Source organism: Myiozetetes cayanensis, unplaced genomic scaffold (genome assembly GCF_022539395.1).
Source record: "Myiozetetes cayanensis isolate MyiCay16 unplaced genomic scaffold, myiCay2020 scf31, whole genome shotgun sequence".
NCBI lineage: Eukaryota > Metazoa > Chordata > Aves > Passeriformes > Tyrannidae > Myiozetetes > Myiozetetes cayanensis.
This window is the reverse complement of record NW_026087533.1, coordinates 2,716,595-2,733,676: the sequence shown is the minus strand read 5'-3', so window position 1 is coordinate 2,733,676 and position 17,082 is coordinate 2,716,595. Positions and strand designations below refer to the sequence as shown.

Sequence of the window (17,082 nt, the reverse complement as noted above, 5' to 3'; positions counted from 1 at the left end):
TTGTTTGGAAACCTTTCAGTTTTACGTTTTTTGCTGTGTGCAATCCAAAGATTCCATGAATCCCAAAACCTGCTCGGCTCTACCGGACTGGTCTTGTGCAGGTCCACACCAATGGGTCCTGTCCCCATCAGTGTGGTTTGGTGTGTTCAGATCACAGAATCACAGACTGGTTTGGGTTGGGAAGGACCTTAAAGTTCATCCAGTCCCAAACTCTGCCATGGGCAGGGACACCTTCCACTAGCCCAGGTTGCTCCAAGCCCCATCCAGCCTGGCCTTGGACACTTCCAGGGACCCAGGGGCAGCCACAGCTTCTCTGGGCAACCTGTGCCAGGGCCTGCCCACCCTCCCAAGGAGGAGTTATATCCCATCCAACCTTGCCTTGTGTCAGTGGGAAGCCGTTTCCCCTGTGTCCTGTTCCTCCATCTCTTGTCCCAGGTCCCTCTCCAGCTCTCTTGGAGCCTCTTTAGGCACTGGAAGGGACTCCAAGATCTCCCCAGAGCCTTCCCTTCTCCAGGCTGAACAGCCCCCAATCTCTCAGCGTTGTCCAAAGGGTGGGGGGTGGCAAACATCAGTAGAGATGTTTCTATCAAAGCATAACAAAAGGAGTGATTTTGCTCCTACTGACTCTGTGGGCTGGAGTTGGCAGGGGTTCAGTTCTCGTACAGGCCATTCACTGAAGAGCTGGACTCGATCCTTGTGGGTCCCTTCCAGCTCGGAACGTTCTGTGATTCTGTGGCAGGGTGGTGTGACTGGTGAACGTGGTGTGTCTGTGCTCGTGGCTTGCCTTGAGCAGCTCAACCAGACCTGAATATTGAGAGACCACCTCTTGACTGAGCCCTCCTGCTCCTCTCTTGCAGCACCACCATGACCACAGAGAAGAGCCCAGCGGCGGACGCCGACAGCTCGGACCAGCAGCAAGCCAAGGAGGAGGAAGGAGCTGCTGAAACACAGAAGCAGGAGGCTTCCCTGGAGGAAGGGGCTCAGCCCACGCCAGAGGGGCAGGGGCAGAAGCAGAAAGCCTCCAACGGAGACACCCCCACGCACGAGGAGCAGAGCAAGAAGGAACGTCGCACCTCCGAGGGCCGGGGCCTGTCCCGCCTCTTCTCCTCCTTCCTCAGGAGGCCCAAGTCTCAGGTGTCCGAAGAGGAGAAAGACACTGATGCTCCTAAAGAGGCAGGAGGTGACCAGAAAGGCGCAGGATTAGGAGCCAGCCCTGATGAAGACATCCTGGTGAAAGCGCCCATCGCAGCTCCTGAGCCCGAGCTCAAAACCGACCCTTCGCTGGACCTCCATTCCCTGAGCAGTGCAGAGACACAGGTAAAACACCCCATCCTGTGGGATGGGCTCCCTGCTGTCCTAAAAATGTGTCTTTGCAGCCAAAACTGTAGAAACTTCATATCCCAGGCTGGCGAGCTTGACCAGAAAAGCTCGTGGGGTGTCAGCTCCCGGTGTCCCATCTCGGACTTCCCACTCTGCTCCCTGCACTGCTCTGTCCTGCCAATACCTGCTCTGGGAATTGTGCTCAGCACCTCACAGCATAACTTGAAATGCCCTGTGACGAGCCCTTGCTCTGCTGAGGTTGGGATGTCACCTCAGAACGAGGGTTCACACTCAGAGGGTCCGAAACCAGTTGGGATCTCCTTGGTGTGAGGCAGGATAAGGGCAGGTCAGTGGCCTGAGGTGGAGGACATGGATTTAGGGAAGGGTTTCTTCAACGCAGTGTTTCAGGACTTGGTCATCTGCTCAGTCTGGGCTGGTGCTGAGCCTGCCAAATACAAATATTTTCTGCTTATGCATCATGTAGACAGGGATTTCTGCAGGCTGGTGGGCTGAGCCCAGCTCCTGGTAGCTGTCTGGTGTCTGCTCTTCCCAGCCAGGGTCATTTTTCACGCAAGATTATATAAAGTTTCAAAATTTAAAGTAGGAATTGAGGCAGACACACCCACAGGGAACATTCACAGAGCTGCAGGTGGTTGTTGATTTGGGGGTGTTGGGTGCCCTCTCTTATTCCTTTTCCTCAGCTGGGGATTTCTTGCAGCCCAGGCAACCTGGGTGTGTTGCTGGAGTCACAGAACGTGCAGGGTGAAATCTGGGTTTCTTACCCACTGCCTTCAGCTCTGAGTGGCTCCAGAGCACTGCCAGGTACCCAAAAGCCCTGAATTTTGGAGCAATACAAGCTCAAGCATTACCAGTAAACAATAACTGTAAATCCACCTCCTTTAAATCACAAAGCTGTAGAGAAGGTAGCAGGTAACACATTTTAATTTCTTTTCCCAAATTTCTGAGCCTGGTGAAAACCATGGGATGGTCTCTGCTCGTGCTCTGTACCTCTGAGGGTGAGGAGGAGCTGGAAATTTTCATGCAGTTTCAACCCAAAAGTTGTGTTTTCAAGAAGGAAATCATCACTGGAAATGTTTAAAGTCAGGTTGGACAGAGCTTGGAGCCACCTGATCTAGGGAAAGGTGTCCCTGCCGATGGCAGGGGGTGGAACTGGATGATCCTTAAGATTCCTCCCAACCCAACCCATTCTTGGATTCTAAATCCATGATTTCTTCCTCTGTTTAACTTTGATTTACTGCTTCTGAGCACATGTGAGGGTTCACCCCAACCTTCCTTCACGGGCCGTTCGTTCCAGACGGAGCGTTTGCACCTTTTTTTTTTTTTTCCAGTTCTTATTTTAGATCCCAGTCAGTGGCTTTCTGAACTGTGACACTCTGCAGATATTTCTGCTGTGACAGCAGTTGTGAGGTGCTGCAGTTTGATAAATGCTGACCGACGGGCATTAGGAGCTTTGACTGATTCCCTGCTCCCGATTGTCCCAGTTCTGCTGGAACAGAAGTCAGCAGCTTGTGGACATTATTTAGTTTTGAAATACCTCCGTGCACTTGTGCCTGGGTGTGATTTCATGAGATGTGATGGCTTGAACAGACAAGGTTTTGCTCTTCCCCTGCTCCAGCTGTGCTCCTGCTGCATCCAGCCCTTCCAGTGCTCGTCAGAGCCTCCTGTGAACTCAGTTAACCTGCTGAAATGGCAGAGGGGAATAAGAAAAAAACAGCTTCCTTCCTCTTCCTGCCCCCAAACTGCATCTCTTTCTGCTATTTCAGTGAATTAAACTGGCTCACAAAGTGCTTCTGTAGGCAAAGGGACAGTGGTGTGAGGGCTGCCTTCCCTTTTTGGTGGCAGGGAGCTGCTTGGTCAGCTCACGTGGCCATGAAAGCCTAGCCCTGACCACCCCTTTTAGTGCCACTGCTGCCACAGAGTCATGGAATGGTTTGGGTTGGAATGGGCAGGGACACCTTCCACCAGACCAGGTTGCTCCAAGCCTTGTCTGACCTGGCCTTGAAGAATTGCAGGGCTGGGGCAGCCACAGCTTCTCTGGGCAACCTGTGCCAGGGCCTTCCCACCCTCACAGGGAAGGATTTCTCCCCAATCTCCCATCTAAACCTCTCCTCTTTGAGTGTAAAACCATCCCCCCTTGCCATGTAGAGGGTGAGTGCACTGGAGCAGAGCCCAGGTTGGTACTGGGAGCACTGGTTGTCTTTCTTGGGAGGCCAAAACCTTCCCAGTCCAAAAGGTGCTGTCATTAACACCGCGAAGATTTGCAGGATATAATCTGCCTTGATTTTTCTAATCAACCCTTATTTCTTTTTTATTACATCCTTTATTAAATGAAGACTTGAAAATGACTTGGCAAGGCTTTAAAAATTAATATCATTCCCTTGCTCACCCCAGCTGCTGCTCCAGGTCCCGGGTTACAGGTTGAAGTCAGATAAGGAATTTTGGGTGAGGCCCCAGCCCTGCAGTGCTTGTTTCAGGTGATGCTTTGTTTGTTTGTTTGACTCCTCTAAATGGGGCTGTTGGGGGGGAATTTCAGCCTGCACAGGAGGAGAGGAGGGACGAGCAGGAGCCAGAGGGCAAAGACCCTGAGGACAAGGAAGAAGGAGAAGCCAAGGAAGAGTGTGCCAAGCCGGAGCCTAAACCGGAGACTCCGGAGACCAAGGCAGACAAGGATTTGAAAGCTGCCCAGAAAGCAGTGAAAAGACACAGAAACATGTACTGCAAAGTGGTCTTGCTGGATGACACCATTTTTGAGTGTGCTGTGGATGTAAGTACCTGTGGGGTTTGGTTGTGCTTCTCCTCTCTCCCCCCTCTCCCTTCTGCTCCTCTCGAAAAATCACCACAAACACGATTTAATAGGGGCCTAATGTGCTGTCAGGGAATTACATGACAGGCTTTACTGCAGAACAAGCCTGCTGTAAGCTATAACAACTTATTTAGTGTGTTGTAAAAGCCTCTGGGTGCTAGGAATCTTTATTTTTTATTGTTCTACAATTCCAGGGTGTCTTGCCTACAGGTAGGAAGGATTTAAAAAAAAGAACAAACCCAAACTTTATCTCACTTGCTGTTCATCATCTTTCTCATTGTATCCCAGACCAGAGTTTAGTTTTTTGGGGTAAGTTGGGATGGTCTAAATACCTTTTGCCCCCTTTCCTTTGAATAAAATGGGCTGCCAGATTGATTTGTGCTGTTCTAGTTCCCCAAGGTCCCTTCACCTCTCAGGCTGCTGGTGCTTGGATGGAAAGAAAAACACGCTGTGTTTAGCCTGCAGTTGAATATATTTGCAGTAAACAATTTAAAATTATTATGTTGACTTAGAGCACTGCAAACCCCTTCATCTGAGAGCTTTTCTTCTGCTTTATTCTGTGCATTCTCTCACAGGGCTGTGATGCTGTCAGGGCAATAAAAAGCGAGCAGAAATCCCTATTTCAGTATCGAAGTACTTGTCTGGAATATTAATAATCTGGTACTTACCACTGGAGCATAGTTCCACCAGCTTGTTTTCCCTCAGTCTTGCTGGTAAATGGGCCAGGAGAGGGTATCTGGGCACAGGGTTCCTTGTGGGAACAGTCACCTTGGGTGATCCTGGGCAAGTAGGTCAGTGCCGGGTGTTTGTGTAACGATGGCGCTGCTGGCGTTGCCTGGGATCAGCTCGGAGCATCCTGCCCCAAACTCCTTCCCCTGGGCCAGGGATGTTGTGTGCAGGCCCCCCAAAAGGGGAACTGTGCCCCCAAAATCCTGGTGATAGCTTGCCATGGCTTTGTGTGTGAGTTTGTGATGCCTTTGGATACTGGCACGGATGCTGTTGGTGGTCCTGACTTGAGCAGGACATGAGAAATCTCTCTGTAGGTCCAGAGGATCGTGGTGGGCACTGCAGAGAGGATTAGGAGGGACCACTGTGTCAGTGAGACCCTCTTATCTTGGCAGGCACCCTGGGCTTTAACACCCCTATAATCCTACTCTGGCGTTTTGGGAGTTTATTAAGCTTTAATTGGGAAGGAATTGCAAAGGTGTGGGCAAAGAGCAGCACAAATGCCTTTATCCAAGGAGAATTAGTGCTTTCAGGCATCCCTTTCCAACTGACAGCCCCTGGAAGGTTTTTCATGCCTAGATCAGTGCCAATTCCTTGAGGGATACCCAGGCTAACACATACATTATGTTACCTATAGAGTCACAACGTGTGCACAAAGGACCTGACAGCTGAAAGGCTGGAATAAAGCCAAGGAATAAAACCAGGCAGGGGTCTTGGAGCAGTTGCCATGCAGAGATGAGTGACAGGAGAGCTGTGGGCACCAGCAAGGCATTAAGTGAAGCTGATTTTGCGTCACTGGAACGGCACTTTCTTCTAACAAAGCCTCCAATGGAATGAGCTGCTTCTGGTTGCCATAGTTTTATGCCTCAGGGATGTTTTCCTTCATGCTTTTGGACTAAAAGGATATCTGTTCCTAGGGCCAGTTCACTTCTGCAGGAATTGGGGGTGGGGGGAAAAGAGGAAATAGGAGGGTTCAAAGTGCATTTCTGGAGGCAAGAAGTGCTGAGCAGCTCTGGGTGCAGGAGGCAAACAGGAGAAGGTGGTTTTCATCAGCAGACTGAGGCGATGGAAAGGCCACAAAAAATTATGGGCTGTTGTTCCGAAGCTGCTGTTTATTTTCTGAACCTAAAAAAAGTCAGGTTGTCCCCAAAATGAACAACTGTAGCAGTGGGTTGTAGCAGCAGGTTCATCTTTTGATCCACACCAGCTCTGACAGCCTGGACCCAGGAGATACTGGGGCTCTGGCTGTACCTTGGCAGGGAAAACCTGTACAGATCCTTGGTGTTTATTGAGCTCTGTTGGGAAGTTCAGCTTTGGGGGAGCTTCAGACACGGAGCTGGTCAGAAGAGAGAGACCCACTGTGTTCCTGTTGCCTCTCTGTTGAATTCTGATGCCTGGAGCTCTTTCCTATCAGGAGTCTTTGCTCTGAAACAGCCAGGAAAGGTGGTTTGGAGCTTTTATCCCCTTATTGATAGTGTACAGTGTGGTTTGCTGCCATTCCCTTCCTCCCCTTTCCTGTGAGTGAGAACAGGCAGAACCCAGCCTGTCCAACAGGATTTCTTTGTCTATTTGCAGAAACATGCCAAGGGACAGGAGCTCCTTAAAAAAGTCTGTGACCACCTCAATCTGCTGGAAGAAGACTACTTTGGTTTGGCCATATGGGACACACCAACCTCCAGGGTAAGCTGCTGCTGTTCTGGGGTGGTCTGGCCCTGGGGGATTCAGCTCTTCCAAAGGATCACGTCCCACACAAGCTCTCCCTTAAAACTGCTTTTAATGTCCTCCCAAAAAATGAGTTGGGGGGTCATCACAGAGGCAGAAGTGGTGAATAAGTGACTACAGGAGCGTGGATTTTAGTAAAAAGGCTGCACGAATCACAGAGTGATAGAATCCTTGTGAACTTGAGTCTTCACCTGGAGGAAATTTGTTATGTTAGCTTGCTGCAAGGTAAGTTGTTTGCTGCCTTTAAGTTATAGAACTCCAGCTGAAGGAGCCAGGCTGCCCTGGCAGTGGTGTCAGCATTGGGAAGGTTTGGTTGGAGCCACCCAGAGCAGTTTGGAGTTGAGGCTTTGCCCTGCAGAACACCAGTGACTCCACACCAAACTCCAACTCGTGGTTTCAGTTTAAGGTCTTTGTTTGGTTTGACTCAGGCAGTGTCTTATCTTTTAAACCCCTTGGTTACCCTTTAACTCAACAGTTACTCAATGCTTGTTTCACAAAGCCAAAAGCTAAATCGAAATGAAGGGCCCAATTCTGTGTCCTTTAGACCAGTTATGTTGGTGCATATTCTGAATATTCCACTGCTCCACCTGCACCATTCACCCATGGCAGGTTATGGGGCTGACAGACATTTGCCATTAAATACTTTATAATGTTTTAATGCACAGGTAAAATAACACCCTGTCAAGTATTTGAGGCAGGCAGAGCTCCCACTTGGGTTTGTTTTACTGTCTCTGGTGTCTTGCTATCTTCTTGTGTGTTTTTTTACCCTGGGAGTTTGTTCTTGCAGAGGGAAGGGTTAGGTGTACTTTTAGATCCAATTAAGAGCAAAAAGAGTCTTCCCCCAGCTAACAAGGGATGAGAGGTTGTGCAGCTTTTTAACTGTAGGGACTGAAAACAGATTGTTTTGTCACGTCTGTGTCCCGGAGCCAGGGCTGAGGAAGGTGAAGCCTCTGTCCGTGGGTTGCTCAGCTCCAGTGTGGAGTAACCACACTGGTCTGGTTTGCTCTGATGGGGGAAAACACCATTTTTGGAGGGTTTTTTGGGAGTCTTTCTGGTTATGTTTCACTGAACTTCGAAGCTCCACCTCTCTCCTGCTGTAACCTCAAACAAGACCCCACACGGGGTTACTGATTCGCAGGTGGAAATGATGTCAATAGGAATCCAAGGATGAGCTCCTGCACCTCACCTGCAGCCCTGTGGGGCAGGCAGAGCTACATGTGTGTATTCCTGGCCAGGGAAGGGTTGCATGTGGCATTTTCCACCTTGATATTTCGGGAATAAACCTTCTGAGGAGCGATGTTTACCCACACAAGATTAGGAGGTTGTGACAGCGGCCGGAGCAGCAAGGAGCTCACTGCTCTGAAAGGGAGGATTGTTTGCCACTGATTCATGACCCAGTGGGATAAAAGTGCTGTTAATTGCTGTTCCCATCATTGTCTGCTGGATCAGGCGGGGTGGGATGCATGACTGCACCCTGGGCTGCCCAGCCCAGTAACGAGCAGTGGTGGCACCAGCCCGGCCATGGAGATGCTCAGCTTAAAGCTGTGACCCTAAAAAGGCATCAAGTGGCCCATCTACCTTTCCAAAATGTGGTTTTTTTACCCCTACTTTTATAGGTTAGAGGGACAGGCACATAAAAAGAGGAGATTAAATGTAAGGATGGCTGTCTCCCTGCCATGAAGTTACGTGTCCTTCTGGTCGGGAGAGATTAGCCTGGGGGATTCAATGAGTTAATTCCTTCACCTCGGGAGACCTGGACTGTCTAAATCCTTCTCAGGGCTGGTGAAAATGAAGAAGGTGGTTAAATGTAGCCTCTCCAGGAGGGTCATTAACCCTGTGCCATCCCCTGCAGTGGGGCAGACTCTGAGGTCTCCAAAGGGAAAGGCTCAGACCATGGAAAAAAAAGCAGGAGTTGTTTTTTGTGGCTTATGTTGCACCATCATCCCACAGAACCCCAAATTACAGAGGGGAGAGGAAAAAAAGGATATATTTCTAAATTTGTAGCAGAGATAATTAGTAGAAACTTGAGTCATAGTTAAAAGAAATGAAGTTTATGTCACACTCCTGTGAAATTCCAGCCTTCTGTGGTAATTGGGTGTTTTCACTCATATTTCAGTGATTAGGTCGTTTAAAACCAGAGCTAATAATAGAAAGTCTTGGTGATCTTTGATCTGAGTAGGCTAAGTGAGGAGACAGGGTGCTTAAAATGAATGTAAACATCCTATTTGCCTATATTTAAAGCTTCTGGAGGGAAAAAAAAGGTGTTGTAGAAATACCCCTCTCAGGCTGTACCTGCAGCCCTGATATTCTGCCTTTTTTCCCCCTTCCTGCTGCCTCCCTTACGAGTACCTGGTAGATGAATGATTGGAAATACACCCCCGAGACCACAGCCTGGAGTAAAAGTAGTGAAAAATGCACTGTCTCTCCAGTTTCCATGGCTGCCTGAGTGTCAAATATTGTCTTTTTTCGCCGTATTTTTAGCAATTTGCAGCTTTCTGTGGCGTTTCTGGAATGTCTGTTAAACTGTGAATGTTTTTATCCTCTTACAGACGTGGCTGGATCCTGCCAAAGAAATAAAAAAGCAGGTTCATGGTAAGTAGATTGAATTTATCATCTGAGGAGGAGGGGGGGGGTGGTTTCTCCCCTCTTCCCTAAATAACATGGCCTTGGAGGGGGCCCAGGGATGGGGAAGAGGTCAAGTGAGGGTGGCTGGCAGGGATCAGCACAAGTTCAAGCAGTCTCTGCGTCCTTTCTCTCCTTCTTAAGGACTTAGGGATGCTCTGGATTTAGGAAAAAAATGTCATTTCCTTGGCAAAACATGGGCTTGGGGTGTGTTTGCCTGAAGCAAAGGAACACTGGCTCTGCAGGGCTGGAATGGGAGATGGCTCCTTGTTGGAGGGAAAATGGGTGTCCTGTGAGCTGGAGCAGGGTTTGGTGGACTCTGAGGCTGTTTTGGGGTCCAAATAGCAGTGCTGGAACGATGAATGGCTCGAGTAGTATCACCAGATGCTCTCCAGAGTGGTGTTTTAAGGTCTGCTAGCACTGAATTACTTCAAGATGAGGGCAGTGTCAAAATTAAAAACGTTTCAGAGGCTTTTGTTTTCCCTTGGGGGCCAGTCAGACTGCTTTGGGAGTAAAATACTGGGTTTGGGAAGTAAACTACTGGGTTTTGGATACAAAACACTGGTTTTTTGAAAGTAAAACACTGGGTTTGGGAAGCATAATGCTGTTTTATGAGAGTAAAACACTGTTTTATGGGTGCTTTTGGTGGAAGGCACGGGACAAAGTGTGTCATTAAGTCCAGATTGTTTGGGGGGGAACACCATAGGGCTGTGGAGCAGGGAAAGCTCCTGGTCTTACCAACTTCTCTGGGAATCAACAGCAGGATGTGTTTGAAGGGCAGGAGCTGCTCCACCCATAAAATTCATCTGGTAAATGTGATGAGCAGCAGCTTCTTATGGAATCTGATCCCCTGAGAGGGGTTAAATGGCAGATTATTAGATTTTACTGGAAAATAGGTTGAATGTGGGTATGAGTGTGTGTACCCTGATGCATGTTGCTTTAGATAACCTCTGCTCCCTAAAATGACCTCTTGGAATCGCTTGTTTTGAACCGTGTGTGCTGAAAACAACATGCCTTGTGTTTAATCCCAGTTATGGCGTTGCATAAGAAGTAAATCCAGGGATGCTCCGTGGCCCCTCTTCCCTGTGTGAGATTGGGTGAAGTGCAGGGACAGATCTTCTCTTTCTGAAAGAAATCTCATTTTGAGCTGGTGTTAAAGGGCCACAACAGGGTGGGGGGGAGGTGTAACTAAGAACATCACCCGGTCAGGACTATTTTCTGCTGGGAAATGGGATTATTTTCAAGGAAAAGAGAGAGCAACCCCTTCAGCTGTGGCACCTAGGCTGGCCAGACCACTCATAATGCCAGTTCTAGTGTGATTATGTGGATTCTCACTCTGGTTAATGCCTCTAATGGTGCTGCACCAGGTTTACAGCAAACATTATTTTAACCATCAAGTATTATTTTAAACATTAGATATTAAACATTTAGGTCTGGGCTCATAAAGCTCTTCCTACCCTGGTGCTTGCTGGTTTCTCATCCAGAGATTGATGCTTGTGTTGGGCTGAGTTTAACCTGTGTCTGACCACCTGACCCCTGTGCATTAGGCTGAGAAGTGACTTAGCACATCCCCTCTTGAAATTTGAAAATTGGCTTGAGTGATAAACCAATCCTAATTCATTAACTTACAGCCCACCCCTGCCCTCTCTTCATGAATCCCTTTTCAATCAATGAAAGAACATGGGAGTCCTTGAGCTTCTTAGCAATGAATTTAATTTTTACCACAAGTAGTGGTTTATTTATGTGTATTTCCCTGCCCTACTTTTTTTTTTCTCCTGCTTGTATCCTATAAATAAAACCATATCTTATACAGATGTTAAGCTGCATCCAGCTGTGAGAGTGAGCAGTATAAGGTCAGTGTTACATCTGCTGGGTGAATTGTTGAAGATCAGGTTGGATATTCCCAGCTTTTTTAATAACAGCTTTAATAATAATGACTGTCACAAAGCTGTTCTGGTGTGTTGACTTTTCTCAACCTCTCCTTTGTCATTGCAGGAGGCCCCTGGGATTTTACCTTCAATGTCAAGTTTTATCCTCCAGATCCTGCCCAGCTGACAGAGGATATAACCAGGTGAGTTCCCTGGGAATCTGCTGCCAGCAGAGCAGTGAATACAGAACAGAAATGTTTAATATTTGGCTCCTTCAGTGAGGAGATCAAATGTCTTCCCCATTTGGAGGGGGTTTGGTTTGTTCTCAGTGGGTGTGTGGATGCTCCTGCTCTTGTGTAAAGCAATGTCATGTACAACCCTGGCATGGGTGTGTTTGCAGAGGAAAGCACATTTTTATCTGAACCTGAGATTTTCTGGTCCCTTTGCAGAGTGGAGGTGACCTTAAATCCCCCAGAGCTCCTCACTGTTTACCTTGGCAATGGCTAAAAATACAGGTAGAAACTGGCAACGAGCACCGCGCTCGCTCATCAGTGGCTTAAAATAGAGACTGACCCTCAAGTTCATAAATTTCTCTGTGATTAATATTTTCCTTTTTGCCCCCAGGTATTACCTGTGTCTTCAGCTCAGACAGGACATCCTCTCAGGGCGGCTGCCCTGCTCCTTTGCAACCCTGGCCCTGCTGGGCTCCTACACGGTCCAGTCGGAGCTGGGGGACTATGATCCCGATCTCCACGGCCCAGATTACATCACTGAGTTCAAACTGGCCCCAAACCAGACAAAAGAGCTCGAGGAGAAGGTTGTGGAGCTTCATAAAACGTACAGGTAAGGTGTGGTGGCCGCAGCTTTTGTGCCCTCCCAGGGATGCACTGGGATTTTGGAGGGGAAAACCCCCCAAAATCCGTAACACCACCTTGGTGGTACTTTCAACCAGCAGCCCCTTGCCCTGTGAGAAGCTGCTGGTTGATGCCCTGACAAGAACAGAGCAAAGACAAGACCTTCTCAGAGGCAGAGGGGGAACTGATAACTGGAGTGCAGTGGGAAGGGTGGACATGGGCTCCTGGCTGTGGCCAGACCTACAATTAACACCTCACTCAACCTTCCAAATCAATACTTTAAATTGATTCCCCTCCATTTGCACTGAGAGGAGAGGAAATGAGGGAAAATAAGTACCAGGCCACTGACAAGCTTCATGACTCGGAGTCAAAGGCCGCTGCTGTGCTGGAAGTGGCGGATCAGGGTGATGAATTATTCATGGCTTCATTAGAAGGAGACTTCAAGGTATAAGATGTAGTTATATTTCATCTGTCTGCGTGTGCAGGAGGAAGTGAAACGTCCCAGTTTAATTTCTGGTCTGTATTCTGTGAACATTAAACTGTCAGAGGGTTTTCAGTGGGAATCAGAGTCATGGAATCATTAAGGCTGGAAAAGGCCTGGAAGACCATTGAGTCCAACCATTCCCTGAGCACAGCCAAGCCCTCAACTAAACCCAGTTCCCAGGTGCCACACCCACGTGTTTTTTGAACACTTCCAGGGAAATCCCTGCTAAACAACTCTCCAGCTCTTGCTACTGTATTTGCAAAGCTCAAGGCAGGTGTGGAGATAGAGACAGCTCCTGGGTCTTTCCTGCAGAATTGTCCTTACAGCTGTCTTTGTCTGCCCTGTCTCCCACCAACCACAAACTCTATTTACATCACACACAAGATGTATGGGAGAGCTCAGTGAGGAAGACATCAAAGGAGGGAAGAAAATGAAATGAATGCAGCTGAATTCTCTCCCAACAGAGCTGTTAATGTACCTCACACACCAGAAACTTATTAACAAGGGCACTTCAATACCGTTGATAATGGAGGCCATTATCAGGATGTCTCTGTTAAGTTGTGCCCCTCCTGCAGACAGGGCACCATCTGTTCCCAGAAAACCCCTCATTCATCTGGTCCCCCGGTTGGAATCGCTGCTGAGTGGTCTCAGCTGTCCATGTGTTTGGCTTGGAGAACAATAGCTGGGTTTGGGGAGGTCTGGAAGCAGCAGGTCTGGGGGGACAGGACCTGTCACCCTTTGCCTTGCGGCTCAGTTGGGGTTTTCTTCTGCTGAATCCAGTTTTGCCCCCTCACTGCTGTTCCTTGCTTTCTTCTCTAGTGCCTGTAGAGCTCCACAGGAGTAAAGTGCATCTGTGTTGTGGGGATGTCTCGAAGCACAAATGTGGGCATTCAGAGTGATGTAATAATTCATCACCTGAGCACAAATTTTGTTGTGCTGAAAGCAGAACAAAATCTAATGAGTTTCCTGAAGTCTGATTTGTCCTCTCTTAAAAGCAACAGTTTGGGGAATTACCAAGCCCTTTCTCTCTTTCCCCAGATCCATGACTCCAGCCCAAGCAGACCTGGAATTTCTTGAGAATGCAAAAAAGCTGTCTATGTATGGAGTCGACCTTCACCAAGCCAAGGTGAGAACCAGCACCTGCCTGTGGGTTTTGTCATTTGATTATCCTTCCCTTGCAGGAGCAAGTTTACCTGTTTCAGGAAACTCCTTCTGAAAGGTAGAGGAAGCATGGAAATACAGGCACAGAACAGGAATGCCTCAAGCATTCCTGCAGGAGAAGGGATTCTTCCTGGTTGTTTATTATTTATGTAGCTTTCCAAAGCTCCTGATGTAGACGAGTCCTTGCTCTGAGGAACTTTGAATTTATGGCTCTGACCTGCCATGTGGGGAAACGCAGGTTGGACTCTAGATAAGCCCTTTGGGCAACCAGCAGTGCAGGAAAGATCGACAAGAAGGAGGAGGTTGTGAGGAGAAACGTGAAGGAAAGGCCAGCCTGGAGCTGGGAGCTGGAGTCTGGGGGAGTGGGGAGATGAATTTGGGACAAGACCAAAGGGGTGATTTGGACCTTGACACTGCTTAAATCTTCTTCTGCTTTCCCAGGACTTGGAAGGAGTGGACATCACTCTGGGAGTCTGTTCCAGTGGCCTTCTTGTTTACAAAGACAAACTGAGAATCAACCGCTTCCCGTGGCCCAAAGTCCTGAAGATTTCCTACAAGCGCAGCAGCTTCTTCATAAAGATTCGGCCGGGGGAGGTGTGTCCTGGCTCCTGTGTGTCACCTGTCACTGCCTCGTGGTTGTCACCGCCTGTGTGTCACTGAAACGGGGTGGGGAGGGAACGGGGAGGGAATGGTCTTTTCCCTGGATGAGCATTTGGGATCGGGGTGTCTGAACAGAGTGTGAGCTCCAGCCCAGCTGGTGATGGTTTAACTGCGTGTCATCCAGCACCACCTCCTGGCACGGCGGGGAATTCCCAGCATCCAGGGAAACGGGTGGGAAAGTTGACAGCTGAAACTGGGAGAGGACTAACTCCTTTTATTTTTTTTGTGGACGCAAGGCAAAACAAAAGGCTCTTTGTCCTGCTTTTATTAAAAGTAATTAAAAATTCGAATTAGCTTTTCACCTAAGGGCAGGAGGCAGGGGATGATGCTGCTTCATAAATGGGGAGATCATTGGAGCAGCCTGGCTACAATGGGGATCTGCCTCTTTCCTCCTCTTCCTTCTTCTCCTGCTACCACTGCCTTGACCCAGCCTTGCAGGGAGATCAATGTTTGACCCCATCCCGCAGCTGGGCAGTATGATGGAGTTGTAAATGAGGCTGACTGGCTGCAAAATCCACAGCATGTTCCTCTGTAAATCCCAGTGCATCCTGAGAGATGCCCAGGCTTGTGGCCAAAGCCTGCCTTTCCTCTGACCTGAGCTCCTCCTGCGCATGCTGGAGTGAGTTCAGCAGTTTGTGCCACAGCAGAACAGATCAATGGGCTGGGGACTGAGCTCCTGCCATATTTATTCCTTGCTATACCTAAATAACTTGTGTTTTCCACAGCAAGAACAGTATGAAAGTACAATTGGCTTCAAGCTTCCAAGTTACCGGGCAGCGAAGAAGCTGTGGAAAGTATGTGTTGAACATCACACCTTCTTCAGGTGGGTTGTCTGAACTTTGGGTAACTAATGCTTTAGTGTGACTGCTGAAAATGAGCAGTGTTGCTTAGTTCCTTCAGTGTTCCTTAGGGTTCAGAGCAATTGGAGTGAAATGGTTGCAGGGACACTTTAGTGTTTGTTTTGCAGTAAATTTCTGCTTCATAAGATACGTAAGACAGAAAACTTTGGCTGATGTAGATGTGAGACTTATTGGCAAGAGACTTCTTTAATTTCTATTTTATTTCCTATCTATTTACCTCCCCCCCTTTACTCTCCCTTCCCAATACATCCACAGAAAATGAAACTCCTTAAAAAATAAAGTTTAGTGAGTGGCACCTAAACCAGAACAGCTCAGATTTAGTGGGATTTGAGCTCAGTCCAACTCAAAGTGCCCTCTTGGATTCTTCAGAAGGTGTTTCTACTCTGAAGCACACTGAGCTCTCTGGATCTGGGGAGCTCTCCTGATGGAGATGCCACAGCCATGAAGGAGCACTCATTTCAAAGCATTTGGTGTTAGCAATTGAGGAGATTTGTTGGGAAATGCCAAGTTGGGATTTCCTGGAGCGGGAGAAAATCCACCAAATATCACAAGGAAGTTTGAATTCGGTGACGCAGATTTTCAGATTTATTCCTTACCCTCCTCAACCGCGCCGAGCTCTGCTGGATTTGCCACTTGCTTGACCCGGAGGTGCATTTTTTTAAACCGTGGAGGTGTTTTTTTCAGGCTGACTTCCACCGAGGCCATCCCGAAGAGCAGGTTCCTGGCGCTGGGCTCCAAGTTCCGCTACAGCGGGCGGACGCAGGCGCAGACGCGGCAGGCGAGCGCCCTGATCGACCGGCCCGCGCCCCAGTTCGAGCGCACGGCCAGCAAGCGAGCCTCCAGGAGCCTGGATGGAGGTGAGTGCAGCCTTTGCCCCCGAGGTGCTGAAGTAACACCTCAACCCCCCTGCTGTACAAAGAACCCTGAGCTCCAGCTCCTGGAGTCGCGTGTTTTAAGGGTTGCCGTTCAAACCCGCGCTGGTCGCGCGGCCGTCGCTCGCGTCAGGATGCGAAACAACCAACCAGCAGAAAAATTCCCCCTGCAAAGATCAAAAGAGCAGCATCACAAGATCATCACGGCACAGATGATTTACACAAAATGCACCCTTTGTCCCTTCAGTATAATTACGACAGAAACTCCCCTTGATCATTCCGCTCTCCGGCATTGCTCAGTACTTACTTGCCTGGTACCTCTCCCAGGTAGTATCCTTATCTTAAAATCACAGCACTGTGAGGGCTGCCGTGGGAAAATGAGCTCCAACTCAGCCAGACCCAAAACAGAAATGCAGACTGAGAGTAGTCCCAGCAGAACTCACTGACAAAAGGGGTGTAGGTGGGTGCTGAAGGCTCATGGCAAAGTTCTGGTTGTAATTAGAAAATCAGGAGTCAAACTATTTGTTTTGTTTTGTTTAACATAACTTCTTAAATTCTGTAGTTTTCCTTGAGGGGGAGATTTTTTGCCACAACTGAAACTTTTTCAGTGTTTCTTAAAGCCATGCTTAGGTTGGGATATCAGTTGGGTGGGCTTATCCCACATTTTTAAAGGAGATAGATAGCTCCAGGCTAGAGGAGATGAGATGAGACATGGAGAGGAGAGTGTTTAAGCTGACTCCACTTGATCTGGATCAAGATCCTGATCTTGATCTGGGTACCAAGATCCTGGAAAAGGGGAGCATCCCTTTGCACTGTGAGTAACCAGGGAAAAGAGAGCATCCCATTACACTGAGAGGATCCAGGGAGAGGGGAGCATCCCTTTACACTGAGAGGATCCAGGGAAAGTGGAGCATCCCTGGGCACTGAGAGGATCCAGGGAAAGAGGAGCATCCCATTACACTGAGAGGATCCAGGGAAAGAGGGGCATCCCTGGGCACTGAGAGGATCCAGGGAAAGTGGAGCATCCCTATGCACCGTGAGGATTTAGGAAAGGGGTAGCATCCCTGTGCACAATGAAGATCCAGGGAAAGGGGAACATTCCTGTGAAC

General features: G+C 48.6%; 1 protein-coding gene across 31 annotated transcripts in view; it reads left to right on the top strand.

The window, feature by feature from the left end:
• EPB41 (erythrocyte membrane protein band 4.1) overlaps positions 1-17,082 on the top strand; it is a 777,038-nt gene that overhangs the window by 40,969 nt on the left and 718,987 nt on the right. For 29 of the 31 annotated variants that reach the window (XM_050326134.1, XM_050326133.1, XR_007630137.1 and 26 more), the window contains 10 exons: positions 858-1,317; positions 3,875-4,105; positions 6,446-6,550; positions 9,142-9,184; positions 11,210-11,285; positions 11,707-11,925; positions 13,459-13,546; positions 14,023-14,175; positions 14,967-15,064; positions 15,786-15,958. In XM_050326134.1, the coding sequence (XP_050182091.1) occupies positions 865-1,317; positions 3,875-4,105; positions 6,446-6,550; positions 9,142-9,184; positions 11,210-11,285; positions 11,707-11,925; positions 13,459-13,546; positions 14,023-14,175; positions 14,967-15,064; positions 15,786-15,958 (1,639 nt within the window). In that variant the 5' untranslated portion in view covers positions 858-864. Of the gene's footprint in view, positions 1-857; positions 1,318-3,874; positions 4,106-6,445; positions 6,551-9,141; positions 9,185-11,209; positions 11,286-11,706; positions 11,926-13,458; positions 13,547-14,022; positions 14,176-14,966; positions 15,065-15,785; positions 15,959-17,082 lie in introns of those variants that run through there. The other 2 variants (XM_050326160.1, XM_050326154.1) reach the window with 1 other exon arrangement.